The 22,826-nt window shown below is 41.3% G+C and overlaps 2 protein-coding genes across 14 annotated transcripts in view; both read left to right on the top strand.

Annotated features, from left to right (window-relative positions):
- The window catches only part of phactr4b (phosphatase and actin regulator 4b), a 29,511-nt gene extending 19,834 nt beyond the window's left edge, over positions 1 to 9,677 (top strand). For 11 of the 13 annotated variants that reach the window (XM_074654113.1, XM_074654110.1, XM_074654108.1 and 8 more), the window contains 10 exons: positions 665 to 1,018; positions 2,812 to 2,943; positions 4,256 to 4,772; positions 5,181 to 5,470; positions 6,096 to 6,294; positions 6,486 to 6,541; positions 6,926 to 6,987; positions 7,070 to 7,207; positions 7,324 to 7,400; positions 8,127 to 9,677. In XM_074654113.1, coding sequence (XP_074510214.1) covers positions 665 to 1,018; positions 2,812 to 2,943; positions 4,256 to 4,772; positions 5,181 to 5,470; positions 6,096 to 6,294; positions 6,486 to 6,541; positions 6,926 to 6,987; positions 7,070 to 7,207; positions 7,324 to 7,400; positions 8,127 to 8,142 — 1,841 coding nt within the window. In that variant the 3' untranslated portion in view covers positions 8,143 to 9,677. The remainder of the gene's footprint in view (positions 1 to 664; positions 1,019 to 2,811; positions 2,944 to 4,255; positions 4,773 to 5,180; positions 5,471 to 6,095; positions 6,295 to 6,485; positions 6,542 to 6,925; positions 6,988 to 7,069; positions 7,208 to 7,323; positions 7,401 to 8,126) is intronic. The other 2 variants (XM_074654115.1, XM_074654114.1) reach the window with 1 other exon arrangement.
- A 2,274-nt stretch (positions 9,678 to 11,951) lies between these two features.
- Positions 11,952 to 21,367, top strand: rcc1 (regulator of chromosome condensation 1). The gene is made up of 10 exons (XM_074654119.1): positions 11,952 to 12,100; positions 14,187 to 14,285; positions 14,601 to 14,788; positions 14,917 to 15,096; positions 18,366 to 18,462; positions 18,563 to 18,685; positions 18,900 to 19,040; positions 19,238 to 19,357; positions 19,830 to 19,982; positions 20,579 to 21,367. Exons 2-10 carry the CDS (start codon positions 14,207 to 14,209, stop codon positions 20,752 to 20,754), a joined length of 1,257 nt encoding a protein of 418 aa, XP_074510220.1. The 5' UTR covers positions 11,952 to 12,100; positions 14,187 to 14,206; the 3' UTR covers positions 20,755 to 21,367.
- The last annotated feature ends 1,459 nt before the right edge of the window (positions 21,368 to 22,826 follow it).

Genomic DNA, 22,826 nt, shown 5'->3' on the forward strand with positions numbered 1-22,826 from the left:
TGTGTTTTTTCTTTCTTTCTCTCTCTGATGCCGCTTTTCTCTCCCACTCTTTCTATCTTTATCACATCTCCGGCATTCTGTCCTCCTTTTCTCTCTCTCTCTCTCTCTGTTCTCCTCGCTCACTTCCTTTTTTCCCCTGGATCATTTCTTCTTTGGTGGTGCGACCATCACAGCAGTGATAAGGGTTCTTCTGTAAATAAATAACCCTGAACTTTCAGAGCTGCAGCTTTGAGGAATTGCGTGGGAGCAGCAGCATCAGCAGCCTGGGGGGTGGGGAGGGTGTGTGTGTGCTGCATGGTGGGCAGTGGGAGGTGGGTTTTTGGTGGTAATTGCAGCCGCCTACTCTGTTTATCTTCACAGCTGATCCCTAGATAATGCAATTCTCAAACAAGTGAGAGCGCTTCGAGTGGTGAAGCAGCAGAAGATGTCTCACTGCTCAGTCCCTGAACTGAAAGATTTATAGCCACATAGAGTAATTCAATAATGGAAAAGTGCACTTTTTAAACACCTGCTATGTAGAGTAGTGTGTGCACCCACAGCTGGATACAGATTTTAAAAGTTTCTGTCATTTTCAAATTTCTCAATCTCAGTGGTACTGTGGTTATTTTGGTGGAATAAACTTTTTTTTTTTTTTAATGTACCCCTGTGATATTGTGTTTTTCAGAGTCAGACACCCATTTCGTCCCTGACCCAGAAGCACTCCGTGACGTGCGGGACACCTTGCGTGAACCTCTGCCACCTAAACAGTCCGTCATGCCTCCAAAGTGGCTAATGACCTCCGCCCCCGAACCTGGCAGCAAGGGTCCCCCTCGCACCCCGTCCAACCACCCCTCGACCCAGTACGGCTCTCCCTCCAACCCCTTGGCCGTGGCGCCCAAACCCGTCAGGTCCGTCTCCTCTGCGGGCGCGTCCACTCAGCAGTCTTCCTGTGTAGCCCCGATCGCCACCTCTCACGTCGCCAAACAGCCCCCTCAGCCTCCGCCCAAGCCTGTGAACAGGGGCAACCCCAACATGCTGGGTAAGTTCTGCTGAAGGAGGGTATCAACATGATCACATGCAGCCTACATCAACTGGCTCAAGTGTGCATCATGAACACTCAAATGTCTGCTCACTTAGCATGTAGCTTTCCCCACTGGCGAATACTAAGAATATGTACATTAATGAGTCAGTGCTCAACTTTTGGCAGAAGAGAAGTCTTCAACACAGCTAGCTACAGTACACATATCCTGGTAATGATGTGATCTGAACAGCTTGAGAAGCTTTTCCCCAGCTAATTACTTATTACGCCTGGGCTATTTTAGCGGCAACTTTTTCCCAGAATTTTAACTCTCTGAAGATAACAGGGACTCTTGTGGCTGTGGGACGCTGCTCGCACAGATGCAGTGAAGTGGTGGTTGTTGTTGTTTACTGTGGGTTTGTCTCATCTGGGATCTTGCCTTAATTCACGCTTGGGCAAGGCTGTCTACGTTGATTCATTTTTAGCTTATCAGCTGATGATTTTTGGTACCTTAAAAAATGTCTTCACTTCTTGTCATGCCTTTTAGTTGCATCTGTGCGTCAGTTTTTTTGTTATGATATGCTGTGAGATGTTGTCTTTTTCTCACATATTTGTCACGTCATCAGATAGTCATGCGACTAGTCAAATGGGGTAAAATATTACTGTACGACCTGTTGTCACTTGAGGCTAAATTGGTTATCACTTGGAAACTAACAGTATTTTCAGCTTCAAAAGCTTTGGTCTACCAAGAATAGGCCAACCATAAATCTAATTTAGGGAACAAAAATCCGTTGATGCAGTTGTTGACAGTTTGCCAAAGCTTTCCGTGAAGTCCAAGTTGCTAAATATTAAAACCTTCAAAGAATTGTTCGACATTTTAAGAGGTACACATTTGCTTTCTCGCTCAGAGTTGACATTAAGAGAGAAAATCGATACCACTCTCATATCTCTCCCTTAAAGAGGACCTATTATGCTTTTGTGCTTTTTCTCTTTCCTTTAGTGTGTTATTTCGTTTTTTGTGCATGTAAAAGGTCTGCAAAGTTACAAAGCCCAAAGTCCAGGCCAAAGGAAGTTACTCTCCCCCACAGAAACACTGCTCCTGAACTGCCTGAAACGCCTTGCTTCTTCTGTAACATGGTGATGTCATCAAGTAACACATTTGCATAATACCTGTCCAGCAGCTAGTTTGGCCAGCCCTCAAACAAAGCTAGTTAGAGCGGAGCCGGGAGTGGAGACCGAAGAGTTTGGTTCGATTGACCAATCACGACAGAGTGGGCCAGCTGACCAATCAGAGCAGAGTTAGTATGAGAAAAATAAAGCGTTTATTGAACATTAAATAATGTAAACACGCTCTAGTAGAAACCCAAAATACAAGTATGCACCTGAAAATAAGCATTATAGGTCCTCTTTAAATGTGAAGCTACCGCCTGGAGACAGTTAGCTTAGCTTAGCTAAAACCACAACTTGTTGTTTTTACACTTTTTCACACCAGGTGGATTTTGTTGCCAGAGCAAATTTAGATTAAGCTAAACTAACTTTCTCCTGGTTGTAGTTGCTTCATATTGAACAGACAGACACGAGCATGGTGTCAATCTTCTCATCGAACTCTTGGCAAGAAAACAAATAAGCGTTTTTCCCACAATGTAGTTGAATCCTTTTATATATACTTATACTTATATAATAGAATGACAAGCATTTAGAGCAACAACAGCCCTTCTTCATAGCGCACTCTCTACATACAACACATACAGTACCACCATGTACCTACATTCAATAAACAGTCCAGCTGAAGGCCTCCGTCTCCTCCCTGTTAGTCTCCGCCCTGCAGGGGGGAGAGAACGCTCAGCTTCCGCTCTACTGGTCCTGCTGGAAGCGAGAGTGCGACTACGATGTCTACCTGTCCCTGCCCGTCTACCTGTGCCGGCGGGCCGGAGGCCTGCGTCCAGGTAAAAAGGATGCCCTCTGGTATCTCTGTGGCCAGGGTGCCCGTGTCTGGAATGCCCACCCTTCAAAGTCTGCGTTCTTCATCGTGTCGCGTCCTTTCTCGCTGCCAACATATTCCCCCTCCCCCCCAACGCCTTTAACTTGTTGACTGGCCTTGATTGCTATTCTCTGGATGTGGTATATAAGAGCCGCATGCACATAATGAGCTGATAATGAGTGTGCTGGGTGCTTTGTGTACGTGAGAGGCGACTTCTCTGTGTGAGTGAGCACGGAGCGGTTGAATGTTCTCAATGCTGTACTCTCTCTCATTTGGCATGTGAATGAGGGAGAGCCTTTAGCAGGTTCCAGCCTGCAAAGCATCAAGTGAATTTTATAGTGCTAATCCACTCAGCTTCTGCTCAACTGGGATGGATGGGTGGATATGAATGAATGGATGGATGGATGAATGAAGGGGGCTAAAGGGTTCTAACATTAGGGCTTGACTTTATTTAGAGAGGGAGATGTAATCCAGTTCAGTTTAGTCCACTGCATGTTTCAAGTCTGGTAACACTGATCTCTTATTACGCCTCAGTAGCACGGCTACGGCTTTTAACAGTCATGTGGCTGTTCTACAGAGTTTCAAGAATTATATAGCAAATATGCACATGTGCATGCAAACAATTGGAGGTTTTGCAATTTGGCTTTCTTATGAGCTTTTTGGCACTTTAAAGCTGCAGTCAGTAACATTGAGCTAAATTATTTTTTATAAACGGTCACTATTTCCTGACAGTAGTACATCAAACAGATAATCTGTGAAAAAAATCATGTTCCTCTGTGTCCTCCTTTGCTCCTAATGGCATTTGCAAGATTTCACAGATTATCTGTCTCATGCACTACTGTCAGTATATAATGACAATTTTATAAGAATAACTAAGATGCTTATAAAACCAGGTTTAACGGCAGGTTATGAATCTGGCTGTGTAGAGCATGTAGGCTGTATGTATCTTCTTCGTCTCTGTGACCTGGGGCACATGCTGCACACTGGTTTGTGAGGGCAGTGCGTGCATTCATGTTGACACAGTCATGTGACCTGACACACTATATGCACGCAGTAATGCTCAGTCAGACATGTAATGCTAGTATTTATATTTGTTCATGTGTATTCTGTCATGTTGGGTACATCATACTCGCAGAGCTGATGCATGTGCACTCATGTCACAGCAGCAAAAACTAGATAGAAAAACAAAGCACTTGCTTGCAACTCACTCACAGGCTTAAACTTTATCTATTTTGCTTTATGATTAGATGTATTAACTGTTTTTTTTCCATTTGCAGGTGACTTCACCCAAGCCGGCGGAGGTGCCAGTCTTGTGCCAGCCAAGCCCTCTCCACCGATGCCTCCTAAGAGGACCACCCCCGTCACCAAACGCAACCCGGAGGACTCGACCCATCCCATCATCCCGTCACCGCTTTCTCTGGAGGACCACAGCAACCTCCCTATGGGCTTTCAGCTGCCTCCCGCTCCTCCCTCCCCTCCCCTGCCAACACACAAACCACCTTCTCCTCCCCGCCAACACATACACAGCCACCACCTCCATCATCAGCACTCCTATCCCCACCCACTGCCCCAACCCATACCCATGCTGTTTGACCCTCCAAGCCCGACCAACGAGTCTCCTCAGCGCCCAGCTCCTGTCCCGCTGCACATCATGATCCAGCGAGCCCTGTCCAGTCCCGGCCCGGCTCAGCCGCATCCAGACGGGTCGCAGCGTGCACACGCGCTGCTTTTCGAAACCCCTCAGGACTACCAAGGTGGTCGCCCCCTTCCCGTCAGCATCCAACCACTAAAAGTGTGAGTTTCTCAGTGCACAATAATGGAATAACTTTTGTAAAGTGAAGCTAATACGTCAAGACAAAATCACAAGGTTACATGACAAAGAGGGCCGCTCAAAAAAAATATTTCAAGGCTTCTACCTACATGAGATCCAGCTTTGCATGCGGCCATGAGCAGCTTGGAGCAAACCTCACCCCGATCATTACAAAGTCAGGTATAGCTAGAAGGGTGAAGGTGGGATATGGCTCCTGGTACGGCTAAAGCACTTTCATTTACATTTTAATTTGGTAAAAACCTGTTTAATTTAAAAGTCAGTCTTGTTTTAAGTGCAAAAGCTGCTTCTGAATTAGTTAAAAAAAAACGCACAGACATGCTTCATCCGTATCCATAATGCTTGTGTATGTATTCATTTTCTATTTACATTAGATCTGAAGACGACTACTCAGAGGAGGAAGAGGAAGACGAGGAAGATGACGAGGAAGAGGAGGAATACGACGGGGAGATACCCCAGCCAGAGCTGGAGCCACGGAGTCGCAGATGCATGATCGGAGACGCCGGCGTTTGTGTCAACAGCAGTGAGGAGGAGGAGGAAGAAGAGGAGGAAGGCGACGAGGAAGGAGAGCATGACATGCGCGGGGAGGACAGCGACTCAGACGGTCCTGTGCTTTATAAAGATGAAGACTCGGATGAAGATGAGGAGGATGAGCCCCCAATTAGTAAGCATAACCACATTTTATGAAAATACTAGGGCTGTCAATCGATTCGAATTTTTAGGTAATCACATTTTTTTGATCTTTTCAAAATGTACCTTAAAGGGAGATTTGTCAAGTATTTAATACTCTTATCAACATGGGAGTGAGCAAATATGCTGCTTTATGCAAATGTATGTATGTATCTATTATTGGAGATCAATTAACAACACAAAACAATGAGGAATTTTGTTCAGAAACCCTCACAGGTACTGCATTTAGCATAAAAAAATATGCTCAAATCATATAACATGGCAAACTGAAGTTCAACAGGCAACAACAGCTGTCAGTGTGTCAGTGTGCTGACTTGACTGTGACTTGCCCCAAACTGCATGTGATTATCATAAAGTGGGCATGTCTGTAAAGGGGAGACTCGTGGGTACCCATAGAACCCATTTTCATTCACATATCTTGAGGTCAGAGGTCAAGGGACCCCTTTGAAAATGGCCATGCCAAAATTTTGCTTTATCGCGTTAACTTTGACAGCCCTAGAAATTATGAAAATGTAATGTTTTTGTAATTCAAGACTTTTGCATTGTTTTTTGTGGGCCTCCTTCACACCTGACCACGTCTCTGCTTGGCTTTCATCCAGGTGCTCTGGCCAGCAGGGTCAAGAGGAAGGACACCCTGGCTCTGAAGCTGAGTAGCCGTCCCTGCGCCCCAGAGAGGGACAGGTTTATCCACGAGAGGAACAACAGAGACGACCAGCCTCCAGGACAGACCGGCCTCACATGGCAGAGCAGGGAGCAGTGGGAGGCCATCCGCACCCAGATCGGCAGTGCACTCACAAGGTACAGACACACATCATCACACTTACTCCATTTCTTTTGTATCCTTTAAACTGACAACAGTGAAGGTGCATTTCCTGAAGAAATCTGGATCATTTCTTAGATCTTTGTCCTAGTTATTGCCTGGATGACAAAGTGTTGGAACTGTGTAAAAATAGTCCTACTCTTTTCTTTTTTTTTCTTTTCCAATTCAGGCGACTTAGCCAGAGACCCTCTGCTGAGGAGCTCGAGCAAAGAAACATCCTTCAGCGTTAGTATCAAATCTTTCTTTCCTTTTCACCTTTATTATCCGTTACTGGACCTTATAATTCCTTCACTAAGTAAATTCAGTTTTGAGTCTGCTTTTTTGTGGGTTTTAACAAACTTCACAGCTCAATTTGGACTGATGATTTGTCCGTGAATTAATCTTATTTATGTAAATAATGCCACATTTGAACATTGTTGAGCCAAGTCTTGACCGTGTACAAAAGATAACATTTTAAACATGCAGTAATAGCAAGACTTTACACTTGAAAAGACTGTTTGAAGTTCAGTGTCTAATTTTAGAAACTGCTTTTACTCTACATTTGGTGCACGTCAAGCCTGACTTTCATGCAGCATCTAAATATAGCTTCTGTTGTTGTTGTTTTTTCAGCCAAAAATCCGGCTGACAGACAAGCTGAGGTTAGAGAGATCAAGCGGCGGCTGACCAGGAAGGTGAGGCAACACATCCACAACAGACATCTGAGTGTCAAATCATATATTTACTGGATATTAAACTGACATCTGTTTATTGCAGCTGAGTCAAAGACCCACAGTCGCAGAACTACAGGCGAGAAAAATCCTGCGGTTCCACGAGTACGTGGAAGTCACAGATGCCAACGATTATGATCGGAGAGCAGAGAAGCCGTGGACCAAGCTGACTCCCGCTGACAAGGTGCCATGTCCAGCAAGCACTTGACAAACCCGACAAATCTCCGAGCAGTGGATTGTGTTTCACATAATTTCCTTTTATGTTCACACTGACTCTCTCTTTCCTGTTGCTTCGTCTAGGCGGCCATCCGTAAGGAGCTCAACGATTATAAGAGCACTGAAATGGAGGTTCACGAAGAGAGCAGAATCTACACGAGGTATTCCTTTTTAACAGATGGATCTTGACATTATACTCCTTCAGATTTCAGTCCTGGTTCATTCGGTGTCACCTGTGGTTACCGTGGTAACAGCAAGTGCGGTTTAATACTACAGCAAATACTCTGTGTGCAGCTACTGTGTCAACAGAAGAGCAACTGTGGTATCTGTTTACACACAACCAGATTAACTGGTGTGGTTTTATTAAAGAATTCAGTTAATAAACTGCCTTTTTTTTCCATCGTGCCATGAGCAACCAATCTGATTTCATGGTGTGTACACAGGGCAAGTAGTTTTCCACACAACACCAGGGCAAGGTGAGGGGAGTTTGTTATCTTGCTTAGAAGTTGGAGGTATGCAGCCTGTTTCCTGCAACTCTTCATCTAACAGGTCACTGTGGCTGTTTCGTCTTGTTCCATTACTCTCTGCTATTGATGAAAAATGCTGCAAATGACTTTTGTCTTGTCTTGTAGAAGAAGGATTGCTCTCAGCACTCTAACCTCGGTGACAAAATACATCGTGTTTCCTGTGACTGCTTCACAATAAAAGCCACCTCATGTTTCACCTAAATACTTTTAATGTGAAGCAGCAGCAGAAATATTCGGTGACTTGATACAGCGTTAAGAGAGTGAACAGTAAACAGTGATGTTTGATTTCCTGAAAGGATTATGACTTTAAACAGAATATGAATGTCTCTTCATGCCTCATGAGATCCTTTTATTTTCTAGGTTTCATCGGCCTTAGCCCCCCCCATCTTCGCGGATAATGAAGCACTTAAGATCTCTGCGTGGCCAGAAGCTGCTCCCTATGCAGACAGATCGCCCTTTTACATTTCCCGAATGTACTGTACAGATTATCAGAGAAAGCCTGGAACTGACTCGAAACAAGAATGCTTCTCGCTTGCCCTCCATCGCCCTCCCACTACATTGCTTTCACTAGACTGAGGTGGCGGTGGCGGTGGCAGGGTGAGGACCAGATGCAGTATTTCTCCCGGACAACAGGGGGAACCACGTGCCAATGAAGCGGGGAGGTGGCAGAGGACCTTCAGGGCTGACTCTCACTCTGCTGTGATGTGGTACCCCTCAGGGACTTGGATCTAGTTACAACCTTTAACGCGGCCTCATTCTGTGTTGCCTTTTTTCTTCTTTACTGTATATGGAAAAGCTAATTCATCTTGTTAATGTAATAACATACAATAATAATAGTAATAATAATGATGATGACTTGTAATACTCCACACAGTAATAATAAGATAAGAGACAAACGGCCGCAGTGAGAGCGGGCTGGAGGATGAAGACTGGGATATTCTGTTATAGGACTGGACATCTCTGGGATATTGTGTGTGTGTGTTTTATATAAATTGTGTACAGACTGCTATTGTTATACCTTAGAATGAAACTTGGAAAGATCTAATTACAAAATATTCTGTAATGCACAAGATATTTTATATTGTAATTTTGATCACATGAGTAGTGACAGCTTTTATTTGAGCCTTTTTATTTTTTATTTGGCTTGCCTGTATTTAATGGTTGTGATGTGAGGTGGCCATTTAAGCATCAATCTAGATATAGAAACAGGTGCGGGTCAGGAGGCTTGTTGGTGTTTTTATGTGTGCCAACATACCCAATGCCTAAAGGACTATAGGATACTGGTTTTCATATCACTGATTTCTGCAATCCACTGCATGAGCCAACACAGAATCCAATGCCATTGGATCTGGATAATCTCTCTTCATTTATACTTTTTTATGAGTTTTTGTACTTCCCTTTAAAGATCAAACATGCAATGCATTCTGTAGCCATTTTGAATAAGGTCATGCTAGTAGTGTCTATACTAAGGGTTAAATGTAAGTTGCTGTGCGTGTAGATCAGGGATTTATCCAAAAAATCAGAAAATGTATAAACGGTCAACAGGGAGTCACTTTGGCTGGAACCTTTTGAAACTGCAGAAGTGTTTTATCTTGTATTGTTGTCTGGCCAGTAGCTTACAGGGTTATCTATGCTGTGTACAGGTTGATATAGGTTTAACGGATGCTTGTGTATATCTTGTCTTCCTTTCGTTTGAAAAGAAATTTTAAATATAAAAGTATTATAGGTTGCTATTTTTTTAAGCACAGAATATTAGTTTATGATTAAATGCTACAAGAATGGGAATATGAAAGTGTACCTTTTCTGTAAAACTAAGTTCCTTTTTAATTGAATGTGGAATTGTATGGAATGACAGTTTTCTTTTTAATTGTAAATAGTCACATCCGGATCTAATTAAAAATCTTACAATTCCTTGAACGGTCTGTGCGATGACTCTGCACACAGCTCTTTAATCAATAGACCTGTCTTGCCTATTGATGCTTTCAGGTGGAGGATTGTAGGGAAAATTTAAATTGGAAAATAAGAATTAAAGGCTGCAGTGACACCTGGTGGAAGGGTCCGTCTATGTCTGTCACTGTGAGGAGCTGAACTTGGAGATAGCTTTAGATGCATCATGCATAATGAAAGTGTCTATAGGAAGCTTGGAATACATTTGGTTTTCTAAATGCACACGCCAAAGCTGTATATTTTGTAAACGATGAATGTAAAATCTCATCATTGATCTTATATGATGAGGTGATGCTGAGGAAGTTGCATTGTTGCAGTAGAAGAATAAAGGCCAGAAATTGACAAAAGACAAATAATATGTACAGATTGCAAAACATAAGTAGAATTTAGATTAAATGAATAATGAGGGAAAACAGCATCATCAGATTGCTACACTATATACGGGGCACATACTGGGTGATCATGTAAAAAAAAAAAGAAATACCCAAGCATTGGAAGAAATTCATTAAATATTTATGGTTTGGGACAATTGTACAGATTATACAGAGACATAAAAAGGTAAAGAGTCACACCGAATTTAACATGAAAGTAGCATTGCTATGTTGTAGCGATAGACATAAACTAGAATACAATACACAATCTAGTAGAACAAAGACTGAACTAAATACTCTCTAACTCTAATATATATTACAAGTGGAGTACATTCACTTTTACACTGACCATAATTCATTATGTCATGTTCTCATGTATCATTTTTTATCTTGATTATACATATCATATAAACAATGCCCGTAGGTGTGAATGTGAGCGTGGATGGTTGTCTGTCTCTATGTGTCAGCCCTGTGATAGTCTGACGACCTGTCCAGGGTGTAGCCCAATGTCAGCTGGGATCAGCTGCATGAGACAGGTAGTCTGAAAAAAATCCCTTGCCTCTGTGTCCTCCGGTGCTCCTAATGGCATCTGCAAGATTTCACATACTGGAAGAAAACAACCAATCAGAGCCAAACTGGAGCCTGCCGTCTCTGAGCAGCTGTCAATCACTCGCAAACTCCAATCAAATGGTTAAACTAGGCAGCGCTGATCAAATATGAATCAATATTCTGTTACTGTAATGCATATTTCTCACCTCAGATGTTTTCAGAAACATCTTGTACAGTACTGTTTAGCTGTAAAATGAGAAAGTTTGCGACCCAGCAGCCATGGTAAGATCTGCTGAGCCAATAGGAACACTCAATAGAAACACTCTCTGAAATGACCTGTGATTGGCCAAACTCTCCCATCACGGGCTAGATTTCTTAAAGCCTAAAAACAGCCATGAGGACGTGCAGAAGTCTAGTTGTCTCTCAGAACACTTGAATTACAATATGCTGAAAAGTTATTATGGATTTTTTTGCCCAATGATGCCAATAACATTCTGCATATGCAGGTTTAACACATATAGCTTCTGAAATACAATACATTGTTATAGTTTATAATAATAATGTATACTATATAATCATAGATAATGGTATACATTATTGAGATGTGCACAACACAAAGCGTCTGGGTCAGTCCTTCTTGCTGGTAGCCATCAGGCTCCACAACCAAGGCTGACCCCCACATGAAAACTGCACTATCTGGACTATCTGGACTATCTGGACTATCTGCACTACCTGCAACCACCTCTCCTAATCACTGGTGCACTTTAAACTTTAAACTTACTTTACACTACATCCCATATACCATTTTATAGACTGCACATATAACATCTATTTATTGTACAATACATTTTTCTTATTGACGGACGGTACACGCCATGTGCATTCACTATGTCCATTCACTATGTTCATTCACTATGTTTATTCACTATGTTTATTCACTATGTTCATTCACTATGTTTATTCACTATGTATATTCTGTATTTCTATTTATTGTTTTATAATCTTTTTGTACACCTGTACCTCTGTATCTGTGCTTTGCTGCTTTTACACCTGAGTTTCCCCCCGGGGCTTAATAAAGGTTCATTTTATCTTATCTTATCATCTTATTATGGATGCATACAGTCAGTGATAAGATGCAACATGAGCATGCCACTTACATGCAGCAGTATCAAATAATAGGCTATAATTTGTGATTTAACCCTCACAGGAGACATTCTGCTGCATAATCCGTCCATTTACTTTTATGATTGTTGATACTTGATTTTACTTATTAAATTTTGAATGCAGGACTTTTACTTTCTTCCACCTCCTGCAGGTTTTAATGGTGCTACTGTCTCTTTAAGGACGCAGGACGTCCTCTACTTGACGTCGTGCGTAATCTGTGGTGCGTAATCTCCGGACGACCGGGAACAGAACAGGCTGTCCACATTCACATGTAGACAAACTTCAAACTACTACATCTCACAGGTTAGTACACTATCAAGTTCCTAAACTGTCCAACCGGGAAAAGACGAGCATAATAAACGCTGTTTAAGCATAATGTTATTTAGTTTATTCAATAAATGATGTTATTATAGTTCATTCATCCACGAATGTCACGCTAACGCTGCTAGCTAGTTAGCATTAGCTAGTGTCACAGCTATACTTTAATGGACACTAACATGTGCCATGTGGTTAAAAACGTGACTTTTGCATCCTACATTCATGCTGTATTATTAGCCCAATGTGTCACCTTTATTTACAATGAAGAAGAGGAGTGAAAGCTCAGCCATGGAGGTTACAACTCGTTGTGTAAGATAGCTATCTGAGTGTTAGCAAGGACACATGGGTGAGTTACAGCCAGCCTTAGATCACGATGCTTATTTTAAACTGCACTATGAGTAATGATAAAACACTGGCAGCACTCTCTATAGACATGTCCCTCTCTGAGACATGTCCTTAAGAAAAGTTAGTGACCCCAGTTTAAATTGCAGCAGCTACTTTGTAGAGGATCATTTCATAACAGCATGGTGGAGCAGAGGAAGCACAACTGTCTGCAGACTGTGTGAGCTAGCCAGCAGACATTGACGTGACTCTGACAGCTGCTGAACCACAAACAGCTCCTCCTGGTTAAATAAGGACTGATTGTGTCTGTTGCCAGGAGGCTTGTGAGTTTATGGATCATGGATTGGCTGCATGTTAGGGCTGTTGCTGTTTGCTGTGAAGGGATTTCCCCTGCAGTGATGATGGTTGGCTCAACAGTGCATTATGCAGTGTTATTGACATTTTTATTTATTTTATTTTTTTTTGCAAAGTACTTCATTTATCCTGATTTAATTGCTATATAAATAGGCTAGTCTATTATTAGGTATATTATTGTTTTTTAGATGACTGTTTTAAAACTGTTGAAATTAGGGATGCACTATTTTTATATATATATGTGTGTGTATGTATATATATATATGTGTGTATATGTATATGTGTATATATATATATATATATATATATATATATATATATATATATATATATATATATATATTTATTTTAAATTTTAATTTTTTTCTCTTATTATTTCAAGACTTATTTGCGGATACTCTCCCTGTGTTGTATTCTTTACAATTTGAATTTGATGTATCCATGATTGAGAATCAGTGTGGCCAGCTGTGGCTGTCTGTGTGTATGTTGTTGTCAGGTGTGATTGATTGATGTGTTGTGTCACGGGTGAGTGTTGTTCAGAAAAACAAAAATTAACTTTCCCCGTATAGTGACTGTTCTATTGATTATTGACAATTAATAAAAACACCTTTGAAAGAAATTAGGGATGCACTGATACTGGATTGGACAGGTGTTTCAGGTGTGGAAGCAGCAAAGCGCAGATACAGAGTTACAGGTGTACAAAAAGATTAGAAAACAATAAATAGAAATACAGAATATACATAGTGAATGAACATAGTGAATGAACATAGCGTGTACCATCCGTCAATAAAAAAATGTAGTGTACAATAAATAGATGTAATATGTGCAGTCTATAAAATGTTATATGAGATGTAGTGTAAAGTAAGTTTAACGTTTAAAGTGTACCAGTGGTTAGGAGAGGTGGTTGCAGGTAGTGCAGATAGTCCAGATAGTCCCGATAGTGCAGTTTTCATGTGGAGGTCAGCCTTGGTTGTGGAGCCTGATGGCTACCAGCAAGAAGGACTGATCCAGGCGCTTTGTGTTGTGCCGAGGGGGGATGAGTCTATGACTGAAGGTGCTGTATTAAAGAGGGTTACACTTGCATTGTAATTCCTTTTAATTTTGAAGATTTTTTTTTACCAAGTTGCTGGTGTACAATTTATTATTTTAATGATAAAGAACACATTAAATTCATTTATATGTATGTATTTATTGGTCACATTTTGTTTTACAAGGAAAGCAATGTTTGGTTGAGGGTCAAGGAAGAGTTCTTGCTCTGTAAATATGCAAAGTTGAGCAATTTCTTCTGTAGTGTTTCTCTCACCTACAGCTCAGTGACTTTAACAAGTGTTGGTTATAAAAATCTTACACCATTCTCCTCTCACATTTTTCCCAGAGTCCTTAAGTGTTGCTGTCATGCCTGCTAAAAAGACCCCCACCAAGAGGAAGTTCGACCCTATTGTTGAGGATGCTAAAGACCTCAAGAAAGTGAAAGGTAAATCACTGGCCTTTTCAAAAAAGGTCGATAAAGGCAACCAGACTGGACTAGACAACGAGACTTAATTTAAACATGCACAATAGATTTCTAACTTGAAGAACCAATTCAAATTACTGTTAAGATAATACACATACACAGTTTATGGGAGGACATGTCACACTCACACAACCACAATGTTTACCAGTTGTCTCATGTCCTATGCTCGTATTTGTTTATTCATGCCAACGTCAAGTTTGACCTTGTAAGTCTAAAAAAAGAGATCAAATTAAACAACTGGTATGAATTGTGTGTGTGTTTGTTTGTATGTAACAGTTTTCCACAGGAGTCATGGCAAGGAGGCAGGTCAGGTTCTTGCTCTGGGCCAGGGTGAAGTTGGACAGTTGGGTCTAGGCGAGGACATCATGGAGAGGAAGAAACCGGCTCTTGTGTCTCTGCCAGAGAAAGTTGTGCAAGTGATAGCTGGAGGCATGCACACTGTGTGCCTCGGCGACACTGGCCATGTAAGGAATCACCTGTCTTTATTTCTTTTAAAATGATTATTGTATGGCTAATGCTATCGCTCCCTGATAACATTTTGACAAAGGGTCTTGAGTTTCCCAGATAAACTGATATTTTTTTTCTTTTGTAGGTCTACACTTTTGGCTGTAACGACGAAGGCGCCCTTGGTCGGGACACAACAGAGGAGGGTTCTGAGATGGTTCCAGCGAAGGTGGCATTGGAAGAGAAGGTGGTCCAGGTGTCGGCAGGGGACAGCCACACAGCTGCACTCACAGAGGATGGAACAGTCTACACGTGGGGCACCTTCAGGGTTAGTGACCTGCTGCTTTCAGCCATCTAGGCCTGTGCTCGGAAGTGTGCGTGTTTGTTTGTGTGTGAGATTTTCCCTACATCTCGTCAACAAGTGATATTTGTAGGGCTGCCCCCTGAAAGTCGATGAGTCGAGTCATCTGTCGTTGACCCCTCAGTCGTCATTTGTTTTTTATTGGTGGCTAGATCTATGAAGAAGTGTGTGCTCTTGTAAACAATCATAAACACACAGGTTGTATAGATATGAATGGTGATGACAAAAAAAAAAGTCACACCCACAAAGCATGGTAAACGAGACGGGATTCTCATTTCAAGACGGGTTGGGTGGGTTGCTAGTTGACAGTCACACCAGGAGCAGGGCGCAGCAAGCACCACGGCCCCGGGAAGCAGTGAGGTCCGGGCGTGGGTGGGTTAATGTAAAGCTCATGGCCAAAGCCACGAGCCAACTGCACCCTGGGCCTTTCCAAGCTGAACTAGAGCCGGTTGCGCTGCACAGCCACGGAGGAAAAGCGCCAGGGGAAGGCCAGCCAGCACCAGGGAGAGGTTCCTCACACATCGCTTGGTCGTCTCTGACCCGCTGAGTTGAATCCTCCGGGCAGACTGCGTGGACTCCACCTGTTGAGAACAGTACAAATATTTTCAGTTCATTATGAAACTGGCGGGCCGCATTTGACAATGTTAACGAGGTTGAAATCATCACTGAAATACATTTTCAGCATTTCAGCAGTTTGTAGTGTTTTCCGATAAAATGACAAGACAGTTAAAAACCACATAAAACAATCTGCTCTCCATATATAATATCCTCCATATTAATGGTTTGGATTTTCCTTTTTACTCATTTGTCGTTTCTCCGTGGTATTCGCAGTCTCATTTCCTTTCAGCCCCATTTGAGTTGGATGCTACAAAAAAATTAAGTCGAAAGCTGTTCAGAGTTGCTCTTGACTGGAACTCGAGCAAATGACACAGAATTTCCAGCTGACTATTTGAATTGAACACTTCAAAGCTCATAAGCACAGAGCTTGAGTCTGAACATACTGTATTAATACTTTACGGGTTTGTTCATCTCTACTCAGAGCAATGTCAACAAAATTGCGACCTGGATGTATATTTAAACAAATCCACTCTCCTTGGAAAGAGAGATAACTGTTGCTCTGTGTATTCATTCATTAGGCAAAACGTGTCGGGTGCTTTTGGAAAACGGGGAAAAAAATCAGGGTAGACAGGAAGGCAATCTAGGCACTCCAAAATACTAAAACAAGTGGCAACGAGGAACGAAATATATTAAAAAGCCTTCATTGTAGCGGCTAAATCGTTAAAAAAGCCAACATGTTTCGACCATTGTAGGTCTTCGTCAGGGCATTCAACAAGCTTCCACTCTCCTTGCTGGCACTGAGTTAGTGCTGTGTCCCCATTTGTAAAAACTTGTGTATACTGTACATATAAAAAATATACTCTCTTGGAGTATGTTTACTTTTTGCAATAACCCAATCAAAGTCTTCTTTCTTTCATTCTTTTCATTTCCAATGTCAACCCTCCAACCTCAACCTACAGAGCAGAAACAAACCGTCCCTCAAAACAGAAAAAACGACCCACCTTCCAGCTCACTCTTATGTCCTCAATTTGCCGTAACATCAAGCTTTTATCTACACAGAGAACTCGAATGCCCACATATTCTGTTCTCCATTATTTCACTTCATCAATAATTTTCTTTTAATGACTAGATAATGTATCCCTCCTGCTCCATCAACTGCAAACAAAAAAACTACACTTGACCATTATGGTGAACCATAAATGACTGATATCACTTCCATTTCATGCCTCTTCTTAATGTGAGGTCAAGTGCAGATTCATTTCCCGAAATAATGTCTATTCTAGTCATATCACCGTTATTCAAGCACACCAGGCTCTCTATATTCCTCAGTCTCTCGATTATCAAACCAGTAGCATCTCACTAACATGCAACCCTCAAATCTTTTACTGTCTTGACCCTTAGTTTGGAAAAAAAATCCTTGATACTTGAGCTGATAGGTCATCAACCACTCCTCATGTCGGTCCAGTTAAACTGAGAGGCTGTTCTGCTGTAACAACAAATGAACTGTCAGGTTTAGACTCCTCACCTGCTGTGCTATAAATCATCCAGCATGAAAAGCAACCATGTTCTTCAGGTCCTTTCTCAACCCTGCAAGCCTATTTATCCCTAATAGTGTGTCTCTGTTTCCTCAGACCTGCCTAATTGCCTCTGCATCAGATATGTTCTTCCCGTAGTCTGAGTTTTTGAACTTTTCCCCATCTCCATCTTACTGATTTCTGTAATCTTTGCTTCTTGTGTGCTACATGACCAAATCTCTGACCGTAGCATGTTGTTCACATCGTAACTTATTAAAGAGAAAAGACATTCAAACATAGTTTGATGATCCTTCATCACGCTATTCTTCATTGTTTTCATCTCTCAGCGTTTATTATCACTCCTCCTCCTACTCATGGGTTTTTCATTATTAATACTCAGTGGCACAGTGGCAATTACATCTCTATTACCTCTGCCTACCTTCTGCTGACGGTGCTGAAATTAACTGTGTGAAACACCAACGTCTGTTTCGAAAAACATCCTTATTAACAGTCTTATTGAATTGTATTTTGAATATGTTTTATATGTGCATCATACAGTACATACATCCCATCAACTAATTTCCATTCAGAAGAAATCTTGGCAAGTCAAATATCTCCAATTGCATCGTCTGTATTGCTGAACTCCTTAACATCTCCATGTCTTTCATACTGCCTGTCTATTCTCAAAGCAGGTGCTTGTTTGTCACCTGGCTGTTTGCATCAGCCATATTTCCTCTTGCTGTACCACCATATTCTGTTGTAGACATCTTTTTCAGCTCGCACTTATGGCTGTCATGTTTCGCATATATCCAGAGCAAGTACTCTACCTTATGCAGACATTTTTACTTCTGTGGATACTCCGTATCATAGCAACCAAAGCATCTCAGCTGAAAAAAAGAAGATGCTGCCCCTCATATTTAATATACCTAATATGAATTACCCAACAATAAAGCTTATTTATATAGCACTAAAATCAGGATAAATTAAGTAACAATGTTCCTAGTTTTAATTATCAGGCATCATTTATATCATTATAGCAACCATAGAAGCTTGGTGACCAAAGTGCTCCCATTTACAGCCATGCTATACGTTTCATAACCCAAAACATAAGCATCATGTATCTCTGGGTTCTACTACTAATACACTGGACCCTTTTTTTCCCAGGATAACAACGGTGTAATAGGTCTTCTGGAGCCCTTCGAAATATGCAAAGCTCCAGTCAAAGTCCCCATGACAGAACCTGTTGTGAAAATTGCGTCAGGTAAGAAACAGTCCTCTTTAATGCCATATATTTTTGTTTGTTCGAAGTTAATATGCAGCGTACAATGCTGCTGTTTAATTTTCATGAATCCTTTTAATAGGTAGCAACCACCTTGTACTGGTTACACTGAAGGGGAATCTGTACACATCGGGCACGGCAGAGCAGGGGCAGCTGGGAAGAGTGCCTGAGCATTTTTCAGACAGAGGAGGCAGAAAAGGCCTCGGTAAGTAACTCAAGCTTTTCGAAGCCCAAAGCATCAACACACGATGGAACTAAAGTGTTCAAGATTTTACATGTACATTAATCTCTGATTTGTGATTACATTAACAATAGATGTTTTCATGTCTTGTGTGTGTGTGTGTGTGTGTGTGTGTGTGTGTGTGTGTGTGTAATGTTTATGCTGTGGCGTTCTGACTGACTGTGTCCTGTGATTTCAGGCCGGTTGCTGGTACCACAGATGGTAAAAATCAAAGGGAAAGTTCACTTCAAAGATGCCTTCTGTGGGGCGTACCACACTTTCGCTGTGTCAAAAGAGGGGCCTGTTTATGGGTTTGGTCTCGCCAACTATCACCAGCTGGGTTAGTATTGTGCATCAATATTTAGTCCTTTTGATAATATCTATTGATTAAACTTGTGTTATAACTTTAACTGCAGTAGTATCTGACACTGCTTTACAGTTAGCTATGAGTCAATTGCTCACATTCTGCTCTTAGGTAATTGCATCAGACATTGTGAGGTTATTTTATGTGTTCTTACATCTCTCTTTTTTATTCAGGTACTAAAAACACCAAGATGTGTTTTGTCCCGGTAAAACTGGCATGCTTCAAAAACTCTACCACCTCTTGGGTGGACTTCTCTGGAGGACAACATCACTCTCTCTGCCTTGATGCTGAAGGTAAGCTACAACTAACTACATTCAAATTAAATAACTATGCTCAGACTGTGAGATCCCGTCAAGACAGATTAATATACAACTGATGTTGCCAGTCATGTTTCAGCACTCAGCCGAGTGAAATCTGTTCTAAAAACTATATATTGACAGTGATAACCTATTTGTTTTTATTTTTGCAATTCAACAATATAACCCAAACCCTGGCTGAAAATGGTTGGAAGAAGTCAATAGATAAAAGAAGATATCAAGAATTACAAGAGACTACAATAAAAGTCTTTAAAATTTCAGAAGTATATTAAAACACAAAAGACAAAAGTAGAACTTCTGCTTTGTGTAATATTCTCCTAAAAACCTCTTTAGTTTGGTAATATGGTTGGAAAGCTGTTCTACAAGTAAGGGACACCAAGGACCCGGGTGGTTTAAAGTACGTTGACAAACAAACAATACACAAATCCCTTTTCCGTTCATCTTTTAGGACAGGTATACAGCCTGGGCAGAGCGGAGTACGGTCGTCTCGGTCTGGGCGAAGCGGTAGAAGAAAAGAGTGATCCCACGCCTGTGATGGGGATGGGGCCGGCCAGCGGATTGTCATGTGGGGCGTCTGTCAGCTACGCCGTCACCAGAGAAGGTGAGGAATGCAGCAGAGGATTGAGGGATCAACTTCTGAGTCTGTTTCATAAAGGGTGTTACATATTGTTTGCTTTTTTGAGGCAATGAACTGCAACAAGTCCTCATACCTTAACGATAAAATGAGTTGTTTGACAGTGCCTTCCAAAACAATCTGTAGAACTCAAGTGTTTTCAGATCCACCACCTCTATGGTTAAGGTTAGGAAAAGGTTGCCATTTATGGTTAAAAAAAAAAAAATACTACAAGAACAAAATCTCCTGTATCAAAGTCACACTCTTTGTACACACAACCATCCACTTTGACCTGCTCCCTAAAGAGTTTATTGACAGTAAAACAGCAGCTTGCTTCTTCTGCCTTTATTACGGAGGATCGTCATTATTCACTCAAATGCAAAAGGCTTATGTCAGGAAAACACAAACTTACGTCATTTTAAGTATAGTTGGATGTAAAATAAATATCCATTATACTGCTAGCTGATATGAATTTTTGTTTTTCCAAACTGTGTGTCAACTTAATTTGTCTAATGTTTGCAATATGCTTAGAGGGTAAAAAAAGGATGCTTACTCCACTTAACTGTTGGCTATGCTTGCTCCAGGATCCGTGTATGCCTGGGGCATGGGCACCAACCTGCAGCTCGGCACAGGAGAGGAGGACGACGAGTGGAGCCCCGCAAAGATGACCGGCAAGCAGCTGGAGAACCGCACAGTACTGATGGTCTCCAGTGGAGGGCAGCACACAGTCCTTTTGGTCAAAGACAAACAGGAGAGCTGATGTCCATCTCACACAGCAGGGATCTTTTGATCTGTTTCAAGGTGGGGCCTTTTTTTCCACAATGCCTAAATCTGGTAGAGGGGGTTGATCTGTATGCGACTAACTGTGCTGAGCCGAGGGAGTGCGAGAGGTTTGGGCGCTTTTATGAGACACTCTTCTCTTCCTGGTGTAGGGAAAAATATTCACGGATGTTCGGTAGACCATCACAAATGAGAGACTATTTTTTTTTAAATCTAGTTTTTGATGTTCCCCTTGAATTCTTTTCATTAAGAGGTCATTAGTATGACTGTAAGGTGATATATGTGATGTTAGTGAATGGGACTGTTTGCATGTATGTAAAGGAAATGAGAGTGCAAGCCTTTTAATGACTTCCCCCCCAAAACAACAGTCTTTTTAATGTTTTGTTTTTTTCTTTTTCTTAGCAATACTGTAATTCCACTGACCTTGGTTCAGACAGGACATTTATACTCAATGAGTTTAATATGTGAGACTACTGTTCATTTTACCGAGGGCACACAATTGCTGTGACATTTGGACATTTGGTAGCGCGTCATACTTGATCCTGCATTTTGTTGCTTTTCCTGTCTAAAAATAAAGATACAATTTTAAGGTTTTTAAGCCTTTTCTTATCAATTCATCAAATATGTTGCAACCGTGTTGATAATTGACTGATTGAGTTTATTTTTCATGCAAACATAACAAAACATTTTCAGTTTTGAGCTCATCAGATGCAAGCTTTTGCTGCTCGTCTTTTTTCTTATGAAAACTTGTTCTATATGTAAACTCAAAATGTTTTTGGTTTAGGCAAAACAAACTATTTAATAATGTCACCTTTGGTTTGGGAAATTGTGATGGGCATTTTTAAACATTTTCTGACATTATATAGACAAAACAATGAATTAATAAATCAACAAAATAGTTGTTAGTTACTGGTAATAATGAAAATTTGTAGTTGCAGCCCTTCTATGCAGTAAACTCAAACATGTTGCCATGCTTGCAAATCTCAGATTACCTGTCTCATGCACTACTGTCAGGATATAGTGACCGTTTTATGCTCCAGTTCTACCCACTGCAGCTTTAATAGTCTGCCTCTTTGTCCCAGTGTGTACCACCACTGCAGCGAAGGAAGAACACATGGCCTTGTTGTAATGCCTTGGCAATAACAACAACAATAACAACACATTTAATTGAGTTCGGCCTTACTCTTACAGTATTTCTGGGCTTTAACATTAGTTCTGCACGGCGTATTTTTCATTCATTCTGGAACGGAGGTTCAGAAGAAGTTGCCCAGCAGTTGCACCCGAGCTGCTTCATGTCTATTATGTATGCAAACAACACATTCCATACACATAGAGTCATGAATGTAAATCGGGAACACTTGAGGATGCAAATGATGTTACAAGTGCATACATCAAAGCTACATGCTTTTGTGTTTTATCGCGGGGCGATATGCACGGAGTCCTTGCTCGTCTCATCTTGCTTTCATCTGGCCAAAAGGACGATGATGAAGTATAAGGGCTGTGAAAAGCCCTCGTGGCAGAAAGCTTCTCAAAAAGCTTTGAAATGCTAAAGTATCTTTCATAAGCAGTTAATTGATCAGAGTGAACCTCTTCCCCTGTTTGTTTTGCATCGCTGTTTGTCAGGAATACATTTCAAGGTCCACTGCTCATCAGTAATTGTTGTACAGTGGCTGCGAGAGTCTTTTAAAGCGAGAGTGATGATTGTAAACCGTTTCCAATCCTTCTGTTCTGCCACTTCAACCTTTTTTTTTGTGTGGAAAACATCTGAAATGGTTCAAGGTGTTAAAAGAAATGCAGCTTTGTTCGTCACACCTATTACAAATGTTTTTGAGAGACGTTGTGCAAAGAACATGAGGGGTTTTTCTTTTCTATATATATATTGCAGTGACAGTTACGTAAAGTGTGAAGGTATTGTTAGCCTCAGGCAAAGACCTGCTACACTGCCGTACACGACATACTATTTTGTAAGAATGATATTTTTCTACTATGATTAATATAATCTCTTTTGGTGATGACTCAACCAAAAAAGATAATTGTTGCCTTTCGTCATTA

This window comes from Sebastes fasciatus, chromosome 12, assembly GCF_043250625.1.
Source record: "Sebastes fasciatus isolate fSebFas1 chromosome 12, fSebFas1.pri, whole genome shotgun sequence".
In the NCBI taxonomy this organism is placed as follows: Eukaryota; Metazoa; Chordata; class Actinopteri; order Perciformes; family Sebastidae; genus Sebastes; species Sebastes fasciatus.